Source organism: Entelurus aequoreus, linkage group LG22 (genome assembly GCF_033978785.1).
Source record: "Entelurus aequoreus isolate RoL-2023_Sb linkage group LG22, RoL_Eaeq_v1.1, whole genome shotgun sequence".
NCBI lineage: Eukaryota > Metazoa > Chordata > Actinopteri > Syngnathiformes > Syngnathidae > Entelurus > Entelurus aequoreus.
Window position 1 is genome coordinate 17,084,868 of NC_084752.1, and position 23,914 is coordinate 17,108,781.

General features: G+C 38.2%; 1 protein-coding gene across 1 annotated transcript in view; it reads left to right on the plus strand.

Moving 5' to 3' along the window:
- The window catches only part of nomo (nodal modulator), a 32,983-nt gene that overhangs the window by 1,014 nt on the left and 8,055 nt on the right, over window positions 1-23,914 (plus strand). The window contains exons 2-25 of the mRNA XM_062032757.1: window positions 2,218-2,307; window positions 2,379-2,424; window positions 4,331-4,431; window positions 4,598-4,704; window positions 4,809-4,881; window positions 7,027-7,179; window positions 7,287-7,424; window positions 7,506-7,595; window positions 7,683-7,788; window positions 7,876-8,026; window positions 9,811-9,988; window positions 10,102-10,243; window positions 10,354-10,485; window positions 12,058-12,194; window positions 12,290-12,377; window positions 15,707-15,770; window positions 15,848-15,943; window positions 16,827-17,048; window positions 17,247-17,329; window positions 17,464-17,623; window positions 19,748-19,874; window positions 21,040-21,153; window positions 21,936-22,063; window positions 22,135-22,276. Coding sequence (XP_061888741.1) covers window positions 2,218-2,307; window positions 2,379-2,424; window positions 4,331-4,431; window positions 4,598-4,704; window positions 4,809-4,881; window positions 7,027-7,179; window positions 7,287-7,424; window positions 7,506-7,595; window positions 7,683-7,788; window positions 7,876-8,026; window positions 9,811-9,988; window positions 10,102-10,243; window positions 10,354-10,485; window positions 12,058-12,194; window positions 12,290-12,377; window positions 15,707-15,770; window positions 15,848-15,943; window positions 16,827-17,048; window positions 17,247-17,329; window positions 17,464-17,623; window positions 19,748-19,874; window positions 21,040-21,153; window positions 21,936-22,063; window positions 22,135-22,276 — 2,868 coding nt within the window. The remainder of the gene's footprint in view (window positions 1-2,217; window positions 2,308-2,378; window positions 2,425-4,330; window positions 4,432-4,597; window positions 4,705-4,808; window positions 4,882-7,026; window positions 7,180-7,286; window positions 7,425-7,505; window positions 7,596-7,682; window positions 7,789-7,875; window positions 8,027-9,810; window positions 9,989-10,101; window positions 10,244-10,353; window positions 10,486-12,057; window positions 12,195-12,289; window positions 12,378-15,706; window positions 15,771-15,847; window positions 15,944-16,826; window positions 17,049-17,246; window positions 17,330-17,463; window positions 17,624-19,747; window positions 19,875-21,039; window positions 21,154-21,935; window positions 22,064-22,134; window positions 22,277-23,914) is intronic.

Genomic DNA, 23,914 nt, shown 5'->3' on the forward strand with positions numbered 1-23,914 from the left:
GAGGAAGGGGCCCACTCCAAACTGTTCCCACAAGGTTGGGAGCATGGAATTGCCCAAACCGTTTTGGTATCCTGGAGCATTCAAAGTTCCTTTCACTGGAACTAAGGGGCCAAGCCCAACTCCTGAAAAACAACCCCATACCATAATTACTCCTCCACCAAATTTCACACTCGGCACAATGCAGTCCGAAATATACTGTTCCCCTGGCAACCTCCAAACCCAGACTCGTCCATCAGATTGCAAGATGGAAAAGCGGGATTCGTCACTCCAGAGAACGCGTCTCTACTGCTCTAGAGTCCAGTGGCGACGAGCTTTACACCACTGCATCCGACGCTTTGCATTGGACTTGGTGATGTATGGCTTAGATACAACTGCTCGGCCATGGAAACCCATTCCATGAAGCTCTCTGCGTACTGTACGTGGGCTAATTGGAAAGTCACATGAAGTTTGGAGCTCTGTAGCAACTGACAGTGCAAAGATTTTCTGCACAATGCGTTTCAGCATCCGCTGACCCCTCTCTGTCAGTTTACGTGGCCTACCACTTGGTGGCTGAGTTGCTGTTGTTCCCAAACTCTTCCATTTTCTTATAATAAAGCCGACAGTTGACTTTGGAATAGTTAGGAGCGAGGCGATTTCACGACTGGATTTGTTGCACAGGTGGCATCCTATGACAGTTCCACGCTGGAAATCACTGAGCTCCTGAGAGCGGCCCATTCTTTCACAAATGTTTGTAGAAAGAGTCTCCATGCCTAAGTGCTTGATTTTATACACCTGTGGCCAGGTCAAGGGATTCTGATCATTTGGATGGGTGGCCAAATACTTTTAGCAATACAGTGTATATCTATCTATCTATCTATGCCAGAGGTGTCAAACGTATGGCCTGGGGCCAGGTTTTATCCGGCCCGCGGAATGAGTTTGCTAAGTATAAAAATTAGCCAACATTTTTGAATGTCGTAAATGTGTCCACTAGATGTCACAATAACAATTCTTTGTATCTTTGTAGATGATGCTAGATATTACAAATAACCCACATGGTGTTAGTGCACCAGTCGAGGAAAATGAACAAACTACATAAATAACATCCTGTATTTTGATTTTGATATTATTTTTTTATCTTCATAGATTGAAAATTAACACCATTGAGTCGACTGATGAACATTATCAGATCATTTATTCAGAAAGTATACATAACAACAAATAAAGATAGAATACTATTAATCGCAACATGTAAGTGTAAAAAAATAACCCAACAACATTATGATTTGTACATTTTCAGAATGTGCTTGTTCTATTTTTAAACGAAGAAAATAATCTGAAGTTGTCTTTATTTTTAAGTTACCGTGCCGTGATTTCACCAGTCCGGCCCACTTGGGAGTAGATTTTTCTCCATGTGGCCCTCGATCTAAAATGAGTTTGACACCCCTGATCTATGCACACATGATGAGCTCTCAGAAGACTATTAAGGATAAAATAAACAAAAACATCTCACTCAGTCTTGTTTCATCACCATGACTTTTACATATTTTAAATACAGAAAACTATTTTTAAATTGTTTTGTTCCACTGTCGAGTTTGTTAATTTTTTAACACCCTTTATTGAGACGCATCTTTCCATTGCCACTGTTTTAAAACTAAATTTAAAAAAAATCTATGTTTCGTTTAGGTTATTATTAATTTTTCTATGTGTTTCACACATCATTTTTTTAATATTGTACTCTGCCAGTTCGTAAAACTTCTTTAAATTTAACTGTTTGGTTATTGGGTTTGTGGGTTTTCTGTATCCATTTCCATTACTAACTCGTACAGCTCCCTTCTGTAAAAGAAAGATTGGATTTAAGAATGTTTCATAGGCACTACCCCACTCTTCAATGCATTGTCAGATATGGAACATTCAGTGAATTGTTCAAAATATACAATGCTTTTTTTTAACTTGGCAATTCCTTTATCTTATGTAAAAGAGCAATATTTTAACCCTTATACAAATGATTTGTGTTTTCCATGACATATTTTCATCAGTAATAACACCCAAAAAATTCAATCTCTCTTGTTCTGTGAATCTCAACTCATTTGGCAATAAATGAGGCATCCACATTTTTCCTACTCCTACAAAAGATCAGAATTTAAGAATAACCAAATAACATCAATACATTTGTTTTCAACCACCTAGCTCTAATATTGATTACAATATATTTTTTTAAATTGTGTGTTTTATTCACAGATCAAACTCTACACCAAGCAAGGCTCTTTAAAATATCAGACTGACTGTGCTCCAATCAATGGCTACTTTATGATCCCTCTTTATGACAAGGTATGGAATATCAAATATTTAATTTTTTTTATCGATCATACTAATGTACACATCTTTTTTCCTCTGTCCAGGGGGACTTTGTTTTAAAGATTGAACCTCCCCTCGGCTGGAGCTTTGGTATGAGCTGCATTTTTATTTATTACAGTAAACCCTCTTTGTATCGCTTTTAATTGGTGCCAGGCCTGACCTTGGTAAATTAATTTCTGTGAAGTTGGAATTAATAATAATGATTTTCATTAGTTAGAGCATAAAACCATTGTTTTCGACCTTCTAAATAATGCTTTTAACAATATAAAACTTACAATCACACTTGTTTAATCCAAAATACAGTCCCTTTTCAGAAAGTTGCAGCAAAAGTTGCAATGTTTTGAGGCTTTTTTAAAATTTTAATAACATTGAATCAACTTTTGATTTTATTCCTTTTAATGGTACCCTCAAAAAGTACATGATTATAACAAACTTTGGAAAACAAATACTGTATTCATACCACAAAGGCTTTAAAGTTAAAAGTAGACACAAGATGGTAAAATCACATACTCAGAGTCAGAGCTCATTGTCAAATAAAAATAATGATAAAAATAACTAATAATAGTATAATAATTAAAACACCGCCAAAGGCTTCCTTATTTTACAAGTTGCAGACATTCTCCATGTATGTTTTATGCTTAAAATGTTTGTCCATCTTAAACATTCATTTGTGTTACAGCACATTTATCCCCGCTCGTTAAGAGCATTTGTAATTTTTTTTTGTGATTAAGCTATAGTGGTCATTTTTGTTTGTATATGAGAGATAACGAGAGATTTCCGTCACCCTTCAACATTTCTGTCATGTGTATGCTGCCTCTTTTCTACGTCAGCATTGAAAATGAAAATCTGTTCTTAATTGTCTTACTCTGGATAAATTAAAGGTTATATAAATACATGTAAACAAGTATGTAAATGTTTACATACTATACTACCCAGAAGGCTTAGCGCCGTAAACAAGAACAGGAAGTCTGAGCTTTGTAGAACAACAATTGTGCAATTTGAAGATTAAAGAGTTGATATATCGTTACATGTTGCTGTTCCCGCTTTGTCCCGAAACAAGAAACGGACATAAGTTTTAATTAGACAGTTGACGTGCGCGTTTCAACGCTGTTCAGAGACAAATTGGATCGGTTTGGTCTCATCTGGTTGCCAATACTGCTGTATAGAGGTGCAAATCTTTGGGCACCTCACAATTCGATCACAATTGCGATTCAGGAGCTACGATTCGATTAAAAATCGATTATTGATGCATCTTTAATTCATGCAGTTTTACATTTCTTTTCGTTTCACTAAATACGTGTTTATCACTTGCTAGATTAAAAAATCTATTTGTAATAAGAAACAGTTAAACTAATTCCCACAGTGATTGAATTAATGAAAGTGTGTGCAAAACTGGAACATAAGTGCCCTATAATGAAGGAGCTGGTCGGATCTCTCGGTAAGGTGGCTCGCTGCAATCAGACAATTGTTTGAATTGTCTGCATGACTTTATTTACAAAAATAAATGATAGATTATTGACGTTTACTAATCGATTCTATAAAGCATTTAAAAATGCATTATTTCCCCCACCTCTACTGCCGTATATTTAATATATTTATTTCATTTAGCTATTTTTATAACTTCATTGCACAATTTAGTCCAAAATACATGTACTTGGGGATAGATTGGCAACACTAATTTGGCCCTAGTTTGTGAATGTAAGTGTGAAAGCTTGTCTGTCTATGTATTGGCCCTGCGATGAGGTGGCGACTTGTCCAGGATGTACCCTGCCTTCCGCCAGAGTGCAGTTGGGATAGGCTCCAGCTGCCCTGCAACCACGAGAGGGTCAAGCGGTAGAAGATGGATAGATCGATATGTAGAATATGCCTAAAAAAATCTGCAACAGAGTAAAGCCTCTAACTTCGAAGCGCGATATGGCACGGGACGACTGTACACTCATCTTTGTATGCGTACTGTAAATCTTATTATGGTTTTGGTTTCTTTAAAATTTGCCAGAGCCTACCAGTGTAGATCTCCATGTGGATGGAGTCACAGACATATGTACAAAAGAAGAGGACATCAACTTTGTTTTCACTGGCTTTTCAGTGTCTGGGACGGTGAGATTTCTTTATCTTTTCTTTCTTCATGCAGTATTTTTTACACTTTTTAAAAATAAAGGCAATATTTCAACCTCAATGTGTCGATCAACAATAACATAATTCACTACTTGTAAAATATAATTATAATCCAAATGTATTCTCCTGGGGATCTTTTCATTTACAGGTCCTAAGTAAAGGCCATCTCCTTGGCCCAGCTGGAGTAGAAGTGAAATTGAGCCGATCAGGAACAGACGAGAAAATCCAGAGTGTCATCACACAGCCCGGAGGAACGTAAGTACCGTAGTTTAAAATTTTTGACCAGTCATGCTTTTATTCTGATGACCATGAACTGATCTTAATTGTTCCACCTTGGGTCGCCGTCCTTATAACAACAGCTACACCTTTCACAAAGTGCTCCCTGGAACCTATGACATCATTGCGTCCCATCCTTCCTGGATTTTGGAACAGGTTTGTAGCTTTCAGTCATGTTTAACTGATGCATTCAGACAATAAAACATGCCTCACTTTATGTATGATTTAAAGGTCTGTAATGAAATTGCGTTTTGTCGTAAATTCTAAATTTCCTGTGTGTGAAGACTCGGGGACATAAAAAGTGCATTTCCAAAACCAACCTACAAAATACTTTATTTTTTATTTTTGGGGGGATTTTCCAAGTAAAAGTGTTATATTATGGTCAACACCAATAGAGATTACATTGTCCCCAGAGAGATTGAGAATCCTCATTTGTGAAAATTCTCAATTGTAATTATTTTTGTGGCAAATGGTTGGAAATGTCTTATTTCAAGTCATATTGCATTATTTAAATTAGGGCTGCAACCAAAGGATACTTTGATAGTCAACGACTATTTAAAAAATTAGGATTATTTAACTAGCTATTTTAGTATTTAGCTAGCTATTTTATGCATGAAAATGCTTAGTTTAGGCCAGCTCTTCTCAAATAATAGGGCGGGCTCCCATGGGGGGCCTGGAGAGCGCGGTATAATGCCAGGGGGTCATGCGTTATCTGTATCTTTGTTGTAAGTCTTGTTTTTAATTCCCTCTTTTTGTTGTCTATAATGTTAATAAGTATGCAATGTTATGCAGATGTGTACTTACAACAATTTTAGACACATTTCACAATTTATAGTGGCAATGGAGATTGAGGGGTGCATAATCTTCTACTTCCAGGGTGTAACAGAAAATAATTGAAAAGTGCTGGTTTGGGCCAAAAATGTTAAGTATGCTTTCAAAAAATGTTAATAAATCTGTGATAAAGCCACAAAATTTGAAGCGCGATGTGGCGGAAGACCACTGTATACTATCAATCAATCAATGTTTATTTATATAGCCCTAAATCACAAGTGTCTCAAAGGGCTGTACAAGCCACAACGACATCCTCTGTACAGAGCCCACATACGGGCAAGGAAAAACTCACCCCAGTGGGACGTCGGTGAATGACTATGAGAAACCTTGGAGAGGACCGCATATGTGGGTAACCCCCCCCCCCTCTAGGGGAGACCGAAAGCAATGGATGTCGAGTGGGTCTGACATAACATTGTGAAAGGCCAGTCCACAGTGGATCCAACACATCAGCGGGAGTCCAGTCCACAGCGGGGCCAACAGGAAACCATCCCGAGCGGAGACGGGTCAGCAGCGCAGAGATGTCCCCAACCGATGCACAGGCTAGTGGTCCACCCGGGGTCCCGACTCTGGACAGCCAGCACTTCATCCATGGCCACCGGACCTATGCAACTCCCCCTCGCAAGGGACAGGGGAGAAGAGGAGAGAAGAAAAGAAACGGCAGATCAACTGGTCTAAAAAAGGGGGGTCTATTTAAAGGCTAGATTATACAAATGAGTTTTAAGATGGGACTTAAATGCTTCTACTGAGGTAGCATCTCTAACTGTTACCGGGAGGGCATTCCAGAGTACTGGAGCCCGAATAGAAAACGCTCTATAGCCCGCAGACTTTTTTTTGGCTCTGGGAATCACTAATAAGCCGGAGTTCTTTGAACGCAGATTTCTTGTACTATTGTATGCTTGTTTTTATTTGCATTGTAGTTACTGATTGGAAAACGGAATTTGGTTCTCTTGGGTACTAAAATACCCAGTGAAAATGGCAATCAAATTTCTTTGACTTTTGATAAATGTATTATATAACATAATAATTCAAAATTTTTGTCCATTTTAAAGCAAGGACGGGCAATGTGCTGATAAAAACAAAGTATCAATTTGTATGTAAACAAAGGACAGTCAATAGCAGCAATAAAAACAAAACAACACCAAAGCTATCTACTTCTGCAATAAAAAAAAGTGCATTTTGTGTTAATAATGATCTTCCTATACTGTTGCTGCGGGTCACGGCTCACGCTAACTTGCACATGTTTGTTTCCGTTCGGAAATACACAAGCATTGACGTCACGGAAAATTTTTATTGTAGCGTGTTGTCGACAATGTCATTGCACCCCTTATTTGAATGAGCACAGAGGCTTTATCCGGCATCAGTTTGTCAGTGTAAAAACAGCCTACAAGGTTCCTGGTCAGCAATACCTACATACCTAATCACTATGACCTTCCTTGTAGTTGCTGGTGACCTTTTGCCTTCTTCTCACAGAGCGCTACCTCAGTGTACATATCAAATGCCAATGCGCCGGCCGCTGACCATCTGGTGGTCGGAGGCTACGACGTCTCAGGGGAGGTCCGCAGTGATGGAGAGCCCATGAAAGAGGTCACCTTCCTGCTTTATTCGGCCGCAGTGAAAAGAGAGGTGAACCAACATTATTTCTCCAGAAACAGGCAGATGTCAACATGTTCATGCTTGCATAATGTGTTGATTAACAACTTTGTAATTGCTGTGTTTCCTTGGTTCCCCAGGATGTGAAGGGCTGCAATTTTTCTCCAGTGGAGGGTGCCGATTCTGGGGACAGCTCTCTTGTCTACCTGTGCAGTGCTCTCTCCAGTGAGGATGGCACCTTCAACTTTCCTTCACTGGCTAGTGGCGAGTACACTGTGGTACGCTTGCTGTGTATAGCAATCCTGGTTAAAGCATTTAAATTTGTACTTATATCTCATAAGTTAACCTATTTTCTTCAGGTGCCCTTCTACAGAGGAGAAAGGATCACTTTTGATGTCGCTCCTTCCAGAATGAATTTCAAGGTGGAGCACAGCAGTTTGACCCTAGAGGTATAATGTCTAATAACATATCTACTTTTTAATGTCAGATTACTGTTCTATTAGTAATGATAACATAACACTTTGTCATTTATATAGCCCATCTTTCGCGTTATGGGTTTCTCTGTGACTGGACGAGTTCTGAACAGTGTGGATGGGGAGGGAGTAGATGATGCCACAGTCTCCCTCAATAATCTGATCAAAGGTGACCCAAGTAGATAATTATGGGTACAAACTTTGTTTTCAAAAGTTATTGTGCATAAAGTGATTCATCGCTTTTCTATCCCGACAGTTGTCAGCAAAGAGGATGGTTCTTACAGGCTTGAGAACATGACAGCTGGTACTTACACAATCCGTGTCCACAAGGAGCTCATGTTCTTCGAGCCAATAACGGTCAAAATCGCCCCCAACACGCCACAACTTCCTGACATCATTACAGCAGGGTGCGTCCGTCTGCTTAAACAAATGTTCCTTTATGAGTATGTTTAGTACACACTGAAAAGCTCCTATTTTAAAATGTTTATTTTCACTTGATTGCAGTGTACCTTTAAACCGCTTTATTATGTAGACTCTCACAATCTAATGAGATCCAAAGAAACAAGTAATTTGCCGTTGTCGATTAATGCCTTTCAATGCCGATCACAAACGCAGAGTTCTCGGCTGACATTGTATTTATTTTTAGTCCCCGGCTGACAAGCGGTTAGCAGCTAATTATGTGTCTCCGTACAGAGTGTGGAGCTGCTCCTTTAAGCTAATAATCATCACCTTCATCACGGCAAAGAAACTGCATTTCTTATTATCTAAATTATCATTATTAGGTAGCATTTAAACATGTTACACACTGAGAGCAGGTCAGTAGCAGGCATGCTCCTAGGAAATCTAACCACTAAGCTAGTTTTGAAATCTACAAAAAATAAGTGCTTTGTAAACTTTAAGAAGTGTAGATGGAACTGTGTTGCCTGTGAACTAAACAGCAGGAAATTAACAAAAGTCTAGAAAGAGAATATTATAACATCTGCTGGTGTGTCAGCATTGTCACAGTTGGTATACAACACATATGAGGAGGGCGGATTGATCCATAAATTGGTGGTGTCGATACCAAAGGTAGTATCAGTACATTATCGATAATGGAGTGATTACATCACACATAATTTGTGTTTATGTTTACAGACTTGGGAAATTATTCCCCGGATACAGGTAGACTTTTGAGAGCAAAAAACAAAGGTTTTTTTATAAGTAGTCGATAGTGTTTTTTAATTATGGTTCGTTATTGTGTACAACATGTTGACTTTGTTTTGCTCAAACAATTCTATGTAATAAAAGAGACTATGAAAGTAGTTTAAATATTGTGCTGATATTGTTTAGCACTCACTATAAATAGAAACATTTACAGTTAATACATGTGATCGGTATTGCTATTGGTATCGGCCGACCTCTCTCATGGATGATTGGAATCGCTACCATAACACCCCATTTGGGACTACTAAAAATGATGAGCCTGTTATACAGCAGGCTATTTGCTTTTAATTGCAGAAGCCATTGGTTTGTTTTCTGGTCAAAGTTGCGTCAGGAAGGTCCTTCTGCGTTACAACTAAGCCAAAACCATTTATGCAATTTCCTGTGAATATTCACATTCATCCAGGTCACTGTATTTTCAGTGGGCATTGAATCGCACACAACTGGACTGTTTGGATTGTCTTAAACCTCTCACCTTATCCGAGCATTCCTCATTAGTTTATGCTCAGACTTGGACAGGACAGCTCTTATCTAAGGGCCTGGTACTGCATCCATAGTATCGATCCTCTTTAAGAGGGAACATGCCCAAACAAGGATGTTTTTTCTCTACTGTGGTGCAAAATTACAATGTAAGGGATCGCTGCTCGCACAGTATTCATAAAATCTACTTTGCTGTATTCTACTTCTCCTACAGTACAACATATGCTACCATTTTGATCTGGAAGTGGACCATAATGACTCAAAATAGCAAAACAATTCCCTAAATTTGCATTTTTCTCAAGGCATGCAACCTTTTTATTGAACTAACTCATGTGAATCAGATTTTTTTTAAACTAACATGCATGATGTGAGGCAAACCTACGCATCACTTTCTTTTCAGAGGCCTTTTTGTGTTTATATTAGATCTTGTTTCTGTAGATTGTGTACGTTCACCTAATTTTGTTTGGAGAGTACATATTGATCTTCATGAACGTATGCTGTTTTTATGCAGGTTCAGTGTTTGTGGACAAATCGCCATCAGCCGCTTGCCTGAGGGCATGAAGCAGCAGGGTCGCTACAAGATCACCTTGACACACCAGGGCCAAGACAAAACTTCAGGACGTGTCATTGACTCGGACATCCAGGGAGCTTTCTGTTTTCAGGCTAAACCTGGAGACTATAGTGTCCATGTACGACAGCCCTTAAAATTAATACTTGAACATTTTTTTTTTTTATGAAAACGTTTTATCTCATTCAATGAACACATACTTTACACTTGTTGATAAGTCCTCTGTTTGTGCAGGTGTCTCTCCCTGAGGCAGATGTAAAAGCAGGCCTGGCTTTGCAGCCTCCTTCTCTGGAGTTTTCAGTTGTGGACAAGCCCATCACAGACCTACTCTTTATCCAATTCATGGCCTCTGTCTCTGGAAAGGTTTACTGTTTAGGTAATGTCTGCCTAATTATCATTTACTTGGTGTAATATCTGAAGCAATGGCTGCCTTATATACTGTAGTTTTGACCCGACTTGACCAAATGTTGTCTTGCTGACCTGTAGCTTCCTGTGATGACCTGTCAGTAACACTTCAAGCAGTAAGCCGTCAAGGAGAGAGAAGGGTTGTGCCTTTGTCTGGCAGCAGTGACGTCCTGAGCTTCTCTTTTGACAACGTTCTACCTGGGAAATACAAAGGTCAGAAACTACTTGTATGTTGATCATCAGACATCTGGTGTGGTTATTTCTTGATAAACCACAGAACAGTAACCTTTTATTGTCTTCTCAAGGAACAACAATATAGAAATTAAACTTGGATATGCTTAGGTGTAGTCAGTGTACAGCTTGTATATCAGTATACATGTACTTGTTCATGAAAATGATCCAAAAAAAGCGATTTTTGTCTAAATAACTGCCACGCAAGTGAGCACAAAGATCATTTGTGGCTTGCCCAAAGTCAAGCCTTGTGGTGGTAGCGTCATAGTTTGGGACTGCATAAGTACTGCCACACTGGGGAGCTGTGGTCTTTTGAGTCATAAACAAGAATTCCAACATTCAATGTGACATTTTAAAAAGAGAGGCTGCGGGGCAGTCTTTCAACTTTATACTTAGCCCAAACACACTTTCTGGACGACAAGTGAGTCTGCATTTCTTAAGGTTTTTAATTATTTGTTTTTGAGACTGATTCTTGTGGTCCAGCCATTTTAGTGTTTTAGACCTGACTGCCGCTTTCGAAACAGTTGGCCACACAACTTTTTGTTTATCTGGATTGGAATACCGTGTGGGTGTCAGGGGTGCCTTTTTGTTAAACTTGGAGACTACACTTTGTCCACTGCCCCACTCCCATGTGGAGTCCCCCAATGGTCAATTCTTTGGCCCAACCTGTTGCTCTATCTTCTCCCTCTCAATTCATTTTTATGCAGATGACCGCTAAATATACTTGACACAATGTTTAAATCACGTCAAGGCTTGGTTGGCTCAAACTTTTTTGTCAAGATCAATGAGGGGGAGACTGAGGTTATGTTAAGTCACACAGGTACCCTGCTGGATTTGAATTATGTGTCCCGCAGCCACCAGCCATGGAATTACTACAGACAGCTATTTTAAGCTGGGAGAATATTATAATTAACACTATCGCAAAATCAATTCTTTATAATCCTTGGCTTTCGTATAAAATCTAATTGTTTTTATCTTTTTGACATTTTGAATAAGCTTTTATTACGTCTGAATGTGTAACACTGTAATGCACTTTATACTGGAATAGGTCACCATGCACTACTACAGTTAGTCCATAACTCAGGAGTACAGCTTTTAAAAGGATCCAGAAAAAGAAGTGCATCACTGCAATTCTTGCCTCCCTGCACTGGCTACCTTGTTTTACAATGTATTATAAGATTGTATTGTTTGTTTTAAAGGGGCTGTTTCTAACTTGCTCACAGTTACATTTTTCAAAGCAAAAAATATAACAAGAATACCATTGGCTAGCTTGCCTTACCATTAGTGGTTTAAAAGAACACAGTGGTGTTAAAAAACCAACTATCCAAAACGCTATTATTAGCTAACAACACCCAAAGATAATGCATGTGTTATGCACGTACATAGTTACGTCATTATGTCCTAGAAGCCAGAAGAGGGCGGGATAAACTGTGTAAAATACATTGGAAAGTAGACATATGTGTAAACAGCCCCTTTAAAGCTCTGAATTGACTGGCCCCACAGTACTTTTATGCTTTTGTTTTTTTACATATTTTTTTCTTTTACTTGCTGCAGTGAGCATCTCTCACGAAGAGTGGTGTTGGAAACATAAATCCCTGGAAGTTGAGGTCCTGGACTCGGACATATTGGGAGTGGAATTCCGACAGATCGGCTACATTCTACGCTGCTCCCTGTCCCACGCCATCACTCTGGTCAGTAACTACTAACTCATAGTGGGTGGATGTGTTGCAGGTAAACCTCTTCAATTACACATTCTTACATTTACATTTAATGTGTTTCTTTGCAGGAGTTCTTCCAAGATGGCAGCAAACCTGAGAATGTAGGCATATACAATCTCTCTAAGGGAGTCAACCGCTTCTGCCTCTCCAAACCTGGTACGATTATTATTATTATTATTATTATGTTTTCTCATGTCACTCAAATTGTAATAATCGATATGGACATCAAGTAAATAAATAAATAAATGGGTTATACTTGTATAGCGCTTTTCTACCTTCAAGGTACTCAAAGCGCTTTGACAGTATTTCCACATTTACCCATTCACACACACATTCACACACTGATGGCGGGAGCTGCCATGCAAGGCGCTAACCAGCAGCCAACAGAGGCAAAGGGTGAAGTGTCTTGCCCAAGGACACAACGGACGTGACTAGGAAGGTAGAAGGTGGGAATTGAACCCCAGTAACCAGCAACACTCCGATTGCTGGCACAGCCACTCTATCAACTTCGCCACGCCAGGGAGGGAGAGAGAGAGAGAGAGAGAGAGAGCGAGCAAGAGAGAGAGAGCGAGCAAGAGAGAGAGCGAGAGAGAGAGAGAGATAGAGAGAGAGAGAGAGAGAGAGAGAGAGAGAGAGAGAGAGAGAGAGAGAGAGAGAGAGAGAGAGAGAGAGAGAGAGATCAGAAGGCATAAGAAAAAGTATCTGCATTTGATTGTTTACATTTACCGGTACATCACAATTTTCAGTTTCTCTATTCAACATGTTCGAAAAGGAGTAGGAAAAAGCAGAGCTCATTTAATCCCACCCCTTTTCTTTTACATAGCAGTTGCTAACACTTTTGTTCACTTACTGTTCTCAATTTATTCACAATATACTCTATAACAGGGGTGGGCAATTAATTTTTACCGGGGGCCGCATGAGCAACCCGAGCACTGCTGGAGGGCCACACGACAATATTTCAATTAAGTTTTGCACAAATTATTTTTGATATACCGTAGGATAGATAATATTTTCATTTAACCTAACTTATCTTTATACAAAAGCAGATGGCTTTTGATGGTTTTATTTTAACACTTTCTTACACAACACTTCCTGATGTATATTACAATACAAAAATTTCAATTTCTGTCACTTCATCCGGCATCCTCTTTGTTGTGAACGGAGCACGTCTGTAAGGTGATTGGCGAAGGAAGAAGCGTTGCTGGTGCGGAAATGAGGAGTGAGGATTGGTTTTCCTTTTGGAAAGAACGAGATAAGTTGAGCTGTGTTAGTATAGCATGCTCAATAAAAGTTTAAAAAGAACGTCAGACTTGGTGTGCACTTCTTCTGGACGCTACAATTGATGTCACAAGTGGGATGAAATGCCTCCCAGTTCGCCTTGCCATCAAACCTGGGAGTCTTCATTGAGGGCGGAATTCCCCCCGTGGCAAGCAGCGTGGCTGCACCTGTAAACGCTGTCTCTCTCTCTCTCTTTGCGACGAGCTCCTCACGTGGCACGTACCTCCCGATGACGTAGCACACAAGCAGCGCAGTATGCGCAAAGTTTTACTTCTGACACCAATTGTAGCGTCCAGAAGAAGTGCACAGCAAGTCTGACGCAATTTTTAAACTTTTATTGAGCAAGCTATACTAACACAGCTCAACATATCTCGTTCCTTCCACACGCACGTCTCCTCACTCCTCATTTACACAACTCAAGAAGACAACATCTACTTCAGCAGGTCGTTACACTATATTCTTTAAAAACAGCAACATGTGTACCACAAATAAGCACACGGCTTTACCTTTACTTGGCAGTCCATGTATTTTTTTAAACACGCCATTCGTCATCAACTTTTCTCTTTTTAGCGTCTCGGGGATAACCGCTGTGCGCCTTCCCTCACAGGACATACGCACATATAACACTTTTCAAAATAAAAGCAGCAGTTGTATTGCACGCACGACAAAGATGTTTTTTAAAATTTATTTTGTATTTGTGATTGCCGCTGCTCGCACGAGCATACGTCCACACGGAAGTAATACAAATAACGCTTTTCAAAACAAAAGCAGCACTGTTGTATTGCACACTCGAAATACTTTTTAAAATTTATTTTGTAATTTATAATTGGCCTCACGCGGGCCGGACAAGGACGTACAAAGGGCCGGATGCGGCCCGCGGGCCGCAGAATGCCCAGGTCTGCTCTATAAGCAATAACATTAAAGATAAACAAATAATAATTGGTGAAGTAAGTTATATAATAATAATAATAGATTTTATTTGTAAAAAGCACTTTATATTTCATATGGTGAGATAAATAAGATTATCTAGAATTTGAATGGATGGATGGAATAAATTCAGAATGTTTATCGTAGTTCTTCTTCTTTGTACTTTGTAAACACTTTAAGTTTGAAGAGTTTCTTGAATTTGATCATATTAGTACGTTGTTTGATTTCTTTCCTTAGTCCATTCCATATTTGAATTCCACATACTGATATACTAAAGGTCTTAAGTGTTGTACGTGCATACAAATGTTTTAAATTACATGTGTCACTAAGATTATATTTCTCCTCTTTTATTGAGAATAATTGTTGTATATTCTTGGGCAGCAGATTATAGTTTGCTCTGTGCATAATTTTAGCTGTTTGCAAATTCACTATGTGGTGGAATTTCAGTATTTTCGATTCAATGAATAAAGGGTTTGAATGTTTTCTATATCCAACATTATGTATTATTCTAACTGAACTTTTTTGTAACACGGTTAATGAATGAAGTGTACTTTTGTAATTATTTCCCCATATTGCTTCACAATAACTCAGATATGGTAACACTAGCAAGCAGTAGAGAATATGAAGTGATTTTTGGTCCAATGCATGTTTAGCTTTATTCATTATTGACGTGTTTCTTGCCACCTTGTTGTATATTTTTTATATGAGATTTCCAGCTCATTTTATCATCAATCATTATACCGAGAAACTTGATTTCATTTACTCTTTCAATTTCTATTCTATTTGTATTTGTGTTTGACTTTCCTTTCTACTGTTACTGAATAACATTATTTTAGTTTAAGTGAGGTTTAAGGATAGTCTGTTTTTGTCTAACCATCTTTTTAATTTATTTGTATTAGCTTCTGTGTGTTGTCTCTTGAACAAAACACTGTTGTAACATCTGCGGATAACACTAACTTTAAATCTTTTGTAACTTTACAAATGTTATTTATATAAAGATTGAACAATTTTTGGTCCTAGTATTGATCCCTGGGGTACACCACAGGATATATTTAGCGTTGTAGATGTGTTTCCCTAGCTTCATGTATTGTTTCCTGTTGGTTAAGTAACTTGTAATCCAGTTTAAGACCAACCCTCTGATGCCATACTGTTCTAATTTTTGTATTAAAATATTCTGATTAATTGTGTCAAATGCTTTAGTTAGATCCATAAACACTGCTGCTGCACATTTTATCACATATTACTTAATCAAAGTAATGAACTACGAATGTCACCTCCAGGTGTTTACAAAGTCACCCCTCGCTCGTGCCACCAGTTTGAGCAGGACTTTTACACTTATGATACGTAAGTAAACTACCAAGATGTGGTTTTATTGCATCCAATTCAGTCATGTGACATTTTTAATTATTTTGCCTAAACAGCTCAGCACCGAGTATCCTGACTCTTACTGCGGTGCGCCATCACATGACAGGGCTCATCACCACTGACAAGATTCTAGACGTCACAGTTACCATCAAGTAAGGCCCATTCATTTATGCAAGGGTAGGATCACAATGGACTTATTTAAATTCAAGTATCATTTTATGCTCTTCAATAATCAACATCTAGTCAATACAGTGCAGGGCTAACGACATGAATGATTTATGACACTTAGACTGGTTGTTCATTAATTCTCTTTACAATGACATAGTTTTACTATTTAACTAAAGCAAATGAAAAGATGAAAATGTGGAATGTATCAAGAAAATGAAGAGTAAATATTGAAGGTTTATCTGTCTCACTTTATAGACCTTGGTTGTCTTAAACAATCAATGTTTTCCTGAGATGTTCTTAGTCTTCCGCATCCACTCCTCCCCTTTATCCAACACTGCACAAATTGCACGAAATGACGGCTGTGACAGTGGATGTTTGTACTTTCCTATTTTCTTTCAATAAACCGAGGTACACATTTAGCCTATTCTTGAAAAGCAGCCATTTTAGGGGTGGAGTTAACAACTTAACAACAAGGTACTTAAAATACAGAAATGCAATGGGATTAACAACTTCAGAATTTTGGTGATTTTCTTTTTTAATGTTTCATAATTTTTGAAAAATTGTGGCGATTTCCTAAATAAAGTGTATAACAAATTCATAATTTTAAAAAGACGTATCATCTCTTGGTTTAGATCTAGATGTGCATGTATACCTTATGTAGGGACCGTGTAAAGCATAATATATAAATACATTTTATATGTCAACGTTTACAGTAGATGCATTTAAATAATATAAACATACGTTTATGGATGATATTTACACTGTAAGAGTTGTCAGAATGAACGAGACAATGACTAACGTGCTATGCATCATCATTGTGTCAGTGCCCGTGTCTGTCTTTTACTTCTCACCTCTGTTGCCCGTCAGATCGTCCATTGAGAGTGAACCGGCACTGGTTCTTGGCCCTTTGCGGAGTCTGCAGGAGCAAAGGCAGGAGCAGCAGCTGCAGGAGATTCAGCTGCGCCGCCAGGAACGAGAGCGGCGAGCTGCCGAAGAAGACGGGGCTTCCAAGAATGATAGTCCCCCTATTCAAGAGAAGGCTGACGACCTGACAGGCCCTTTCCACTATGAGTTCTCTTACTGGGCTAGGTAAATTACAATTGACGTTCCTGTTGATAGTCTAATAATGAATGTTATTTGCCTCTTGAAATTGAATAATTCAGTGTTATCATTTTCATGGTTATATCAGCTCCTCTTGGCCTCCAACTGTTTTGAATTCACAGAATTGTAAAGTACAGCTTTGTTTAAAGAAGTTTTACCGTCTGGTGTTTTCTCAACAAACCACAGGGCTGGGGAGAAGATTACAGTGACTCCTTCCTCTAAGGAGCTGCTCTTCTACCCCCCTGAAGTAGAGGCCACTATCACAGGAGGTATGTTTCTTAATGCAAATTGCAATCCAGTAATCCACAGTGATTGAAGTCACTTTTTTAAGCACCGTTAAAAGTTTCCCATTTAGTGTACTTTCAAATCCCCATGCAATTGCATTATTCAATTTATTTTGCAGAGTCGTGTCCGGGTCGCATGGTGAACATCATGGGCCGTGCAGGGCTTTTCCTGGAAGGAAAAGTATCTCCGGAGCTACAAGGGGTAGAGATCTCAATCAGTGAGAGAGGAGCTGCTGCACCACTCATCACTGTGGCCACTAATGAGATGGGAGCATACAGGTACAGGAACCCAAAACTTAACTTGAGGAAGAAACATCAGAATTTTTCAAGCCAGCAAGCAAAAGTTTGTTGGATTCGGGGTCTGTGTGATATGGGAGCCAGGCCCAAATAAAGCATACTTGAGCTCCCACAAAGACAAATTTATTAACCCATGAACGTCGACGTAGTCATGCATTTGAAGTTCGAACAAGGATCTATAGCTTTAAAATCAAGAACGCAAGGCTGCAAGCCTAAAGCCTAAACTGTTAGCTTGTTGTCCACTGTGAACTCTTCTTTGGTCAGGGTGTGAGGTTAACAAACGTTCCAGTTGGCATCAGTTACACATACTGTACATACATACATATATGCATACATGGTCAACAACAGTCATAATTTTTGATTGAAATGCTGTTTCAAAAGTGCAAATATATTGTGTCAATCTTGAGCCATCAAGAGATTGGTCAGAGGTACTTTTGCTTGCTTGGACGGAAATGCTGTTTATTGCATAAGCAAAAAAACAAAACAATGACCCCGAAAGGGACAAGCGGTAGAAAAGGATGGATGCATGGACTTACTAAGAGCTAGCTCTACATAGAGGGAGATATAGCAGGTAGGTCCTGACACAGAACATTAATCAAACACACGCATAACAAGGCACATCATCAAAAAGGGTACATAAACACAAAGGATACATTACTGAATGAGGGAAGACATACAAGAAGTAACTTGGTGCAACAAATACACTCACAAAGAAATTAGCACTAAACTATAACATCTACCTCATTAGTATGTGCAGTGAGGCATGATGGGAACATCAACACTACAATATTATTCAAATTAATGACTCATGTTTGATTACAATAAAGAATTTTGTTATATTCCATAAACAAGGCACTATATAAGCTATACTGTACTCAGTGTACTGTACATGGTATACAGGTATATAAATGACGACATTGGCAGCATTTCATGCCACAACCATGGACAATGGGCATAGTTTAGTTGATTTTAAGCACAGTTACTGTATCTTAGTTGTGTGTATGTTAACCACATACAAATTACCATCTAAACAACTGGCTCCGAATTCCTTCCCAGAGGATACCTCATTTATAGTGTCTGTCTTTTCCAACTTTGTAATCACTGAGTGACTGAAGCTATGTGATGAATTGGATAAACATTCTGTACAGACGTGTACTCGGTCAAATGATCTTTCCTAATCACATTAGTAACTTTGACATTTGTTTGAAAGGATCCTCATTAGATTTGTTGCATCCATTCATGTCTCCTCCCGGGATGTTTTGTGGTGACTTCAGTGATCTTTGGTCGATTTACGTCAGCCCATTTTCAATGTTGACCTGACGAATGAGGAAATGTTTTGGGACTTTTTTAGCTTCTGTGTTTCAAAACCTCAGTATTTTTTAAATAAATCACATCATTATTATCTACTGGAAAAATATGCAAATGTAATGGTGGTCAGAGAAATAAAAAATGAAGCAGGACATTTATTGAAGCAAAAACATTTTAGTCAATCACAAACTTTTTGTCCATGACTTCCCTTTGTCACAAGACGCTGCTTAGTGATAGTTGACAGTTATAAACCTACAGTGAGCATTTTGATGTTACATCTGATGGATGTGTTTGCATCCTAACAAATGTACGTGTCCTCAAAATGTCTAGTAAAAAGAAAATACATCCAGAATCCATACCTGATAAAGCTTTGGTCACGTGTAGCAGCTATTCAGTTGTTATATTGAGGCCTTAAATTAAGTGGCTGTTTCATGTGGTATTTTGAACTGTGGACAATAAATTGAAAGCCTTTTTTTTAACGGGAAATGGCTCTAGAATTATTTTGTGTTTTTATGTTTTTAGTTGCATGAGGATTATATACAATTGTATTATCGGTCTGAACTGTAGATGTGTTGTTCCTCTGCCAGTCACGGTTCTTGACTGATATTTAATTAAATATACCAATACTTGTCAAACATTTACATTTGTCAGAAAAAGTAGAAATTTGATTCGGGCTGTCTCAATATATTTAACTCTTTCCAGCTTTCAACCTATATCTCTCTCCTCTGCATTATACTTTGTAAAGATATATGAACATCCCAATCACCTTTTATCCACCACTTCTGTATATCCATGCAGTGTGGGTCCACTCCATAGCGACCGACAGTACGACATAAGTGCCAGCAGAGAAGGTTTTGTCCTTAGTCACGTGGCAGGAAGTCAGGGAGATTTCAAGGCCTTTGCTCTGGCTGGAATCACCTTCAAGGTACTATTGTTGTGCTTTTTTTGCTGTACTTATCTGATGTTTTTATCCTGAGCACTTTAACATTAACCTCATCATCATAGTCTGTCACATTAGTTTTTAATTTTTTTTGTAATTTTGGTAAAAAAAACAACATTCTGTTACTGCAGAGTGATGTTGTCGGACCTGCAATTAGCCATCATTAATTAATCAGTGTTCTTTGTCTAAATGTGATAAATTGTTTCAAACAGTCTTGTGTTTTATTTATATACGCACATTTTAGTGCAGGGGTGTCCAAAATGTTCCCACTGAGCCACAAACTAAAAAGTCAAAGCGGGTGGGGGGGCCATTTTAATATTTTTTTGTTTTCAAAAGCAATTCAATCTACAGGTATATATATTTGTTTAACCTTTAGGGCTCCCGTCAAGTTTGGTCTCAGTCATACCAAATGTTAAAAAAAAAAAGTTCCATATTATTTTCTGTATTAGTAATATTCAATGTTTAAATCTTTGGATCAATGTCAGGTCTATCGGTTAATAATATATATATATATATGTATATATATATATATATATATATATATATATATATATATATATATATATATATATATATATATATATATATATATTTTGGTAAACCCAAGAAAATTTTTAAAGTGGAATATTTGATGTGAGTTTTGAATAAGTCAATAATTGATAACAGATTTTTTTTTAACAATGGCAGCTTTAAATAAAAAAACAGCTTGCATGGCAGTTTGTAACTTTTTCTTGTTACTTTTCACCTGTTTGCTCTTTTATTCAAATTCTTTGTTTTTTTGTTTTGTGTTTTTTTAGTAGTATTTCTTAAATGTGCTACGTGCCGTTAAACAAATAGCTGCGAGCCGCAAATGGCCCCCGGGTCGCACTTTGGACACGCCTGTTTTAGTGGCTTTGTGTGACAGCATCTCTGACAAATGGCTCACTTTGCTAACAGTTGCAAATTATTTTGACAATATTTGTGGATATTTAGTTGACAGACTCTTAAGTGCAGTTGACTATCTTCTCTATTGATCTTGATCTCTCTTGATATTAGCTATGCCTACTGTTCATCACTGAGTTTAAAAACTACTGAATTGCAACCTGTGGTGCTAAATGAAGTAATCAAATGGGACCATTGAACCTGTTAACCTTATCTCCTCATGTTGTAGATAAAGTCAGAGGACGGTCATCCGCTATCAGGCGTCCTACTGTCTCTAAGTGGTGGACAGTTTCGCTCAAACCTGTTGACTCAGGACACTGGCATCCTCAACTTCAACAACCTGGTAGGGAGCTCATTTTTTCACGATGATGATTTCAAATGTCACCATATGTCAAATTATCGCAATGTTTAGCCTTACGAAGGGATAATATGCTCTGGCAGTGGCCATGTAACGGGTTTCTTTTTCTCTGCTATAAACGTATTTTGTTCGTCATTAGTGAGTTGAGGCACTTTGGCTTACTTGTGTGCTTTACTGATGTAATAAAACTTTGATTTAGAAAAATAGAAGTAGTTTTATTCCACAGCTCTTATATTTATTCATCAGAGTATTGTAAAGTAAGTTGTTTTTTTTAAACAGCCAACACTCTGGGCGGTTCAATCCTTTTATTAGCCCTCATATGTGCCAGTGTACCCAGGAGTAGGTATGGGTATCCAAACTCGGTTCCATATAGGCACCATTGTCAATGGAAATGATAGTAACCAAACCAGAAAAAAATAGTTATCGGTGCCTTATTTTGTTTTTAAATGTAGGATTAGTTTTACATTTGATAAATGTGCTAAATTATGATGCAAAATCTAGACAGATTTTTTTTGTTTCATCCCTGTCAAAGTCTCACCATATCAAGCCATGTTTTGCATGTTGTATCGTATCGTGAGGCACCCTGAGATTTGTGCTAGTCTCCGTTACACATTCAAGAATTATTGTTCAATATCAGAACGAGAGCTCCACTGATTTATAATTACATCCTGCTCGTCAGGGGTGCATTCATTAGAGGCACATTAAGTGTTTTCTTGTGTGATTTCAAGCTTTCTGCGTGACATAAACAATGTTTTTCTTCCCTCTAGAGTCCTGGTCAGTACTACTTCAAACCTATGATGAAAGAGTTTCGCTTTGAGCCGTCATCCCAGATGATTACTGTAGAAGAGGGTCAACTCCTCAGTATTGATATCACTGGCATTAAGACTGCATACAGGTACTATGAAGTTCTGTTTGTCTTCGATATGCCAAATATATTATAATCTAACTCTAAATTTTAATGTCCAGCTGCTATGGGGCAGTTCAGTCTCTGAGTGGTGATGCTGAGAGGGATGTTGCTGTGGAAGCGGTGGGCCAAGGAGACTGTAGCCTCTACAGCGAGGACACTATCACTGATGAGGAAGGTCGCTTCAGGCTCAGGGGTCTGCTGGTGAGAAAGACAATTCGCTAGTTTTAGAGTGGGCACTGATGTCACTTTTTATGATATATAACCTCAGACTGGAATAGAGTTGTGCGACAAGCTAACAAGTATATCCTCAATGCACTGTAGCATTCTCGCTAGAGGCTAATGTCCCCCCACAAAGAAAAATGTAGTGAGTGTAGGTTTTTTTCTGGTGCTTTTGCTTTGGCCGGTTTAAAAATAAACTACACTTCCCATAATCCTCTGTACAGTGCAGGACCAAAAGGTGTGGGTCGGGAGTGGAACGCAGTAAAAGGGAAAAAAGGAGAAAGCATGTGGGAGAACTGTGAATGTAGTAGATAAGAGGAATTGTTTTTATGGACATTTCCTGAACATTTCATCAAAGTCCATCCATACCATTTTTGAGTTATGTTGCTAACAAACAGACAAACAAACCCTGGCGAAAACATAACCTCTTTTGTTGAGGTCTGAGTTATGTTGCTAACAAACAGACAAACAAACCCTGGCGAAAACATAACCTCTTTTGTCGAGGTCTGGGTACTAAAGCGCTTCCTTCGTCTTGAGCATTTCTAATGCAACACAGAGCGGGTCACGGTGCACCGCCACGGAAGGAAAGCATCCAGTGGGACTGCAGACTCTGCACACTGCGGAAAATATGAGAAGCTACTTGATAAACCCATCACCTAGAAAATATATTTGAAGCCAGTGAAGCTTAACATCAATTTTTGAGGTATTTACAATATTAAAAGTTAAATTGGCAGATATTTACTTTATGCTTCCACAAAATTGTTGCACCTAAAAATACATGTTTGTAGTAATAAATATGATTAGTACATTTGAGCATTATATTTGTGTTCAGTTACAGTAATTATGTTTATTTTAAACATTCCTGCCACTTCATTTTACACAACATGGCCTTTTTACCAAGTTTCTTTTTTGGACAATTCCACAATAATATCGTATCGTGGACTTAATACCGTGATAATATCGTACTGTGAGATTTTGATATCGCTACAGCCCTACTAAACCCCATAGGAGGATACGCTAACTGTAAGCTAGAGCTCTTAAATTGTAAACAAAGGTGGACGTATAGATACAAATATCAACAGTAACAATACCAAGTGTAGTATCAGTATATAGTCAATACTGCAGAGGTTAGATTTATATATTTTTCATATCAAAAAACCTTTTGTTGTTTTTGTTATTGTTTTCATACTCAGGAAATAAGTCCCTGGATACAGGAAGACTTTAATGGCAAACACCAAAGGATTTAAATCTTAGTTAATAGTAGGACAAAAATTTAATATTTGATATTGTTACACCGCCATCCCTTGTACTTGTCTGATTATAATTGGGATCAACATTTTATCCTTCAATGCTCTTGATAATTTTAAGTATCAGCACGGGCTTGACCAATACGGACCCTTAATTATTTGGTATTGGATACTTAAAGGCCTACTGAAATGAATTGTTTTTATTTAAACGGGGATAGCAGATCCGTTCTGTGTGTCATACTTGATCATTTCGCGATATTGCCATATTTTTGCTGAAAGGATTTAGTATAAAACGACGACGATAAAGATCGCAACTTTTGGTATCTGATAAAAAAAAGGCTTGCCCCTACCGGAAGTAGCGTGACGTAGTCAA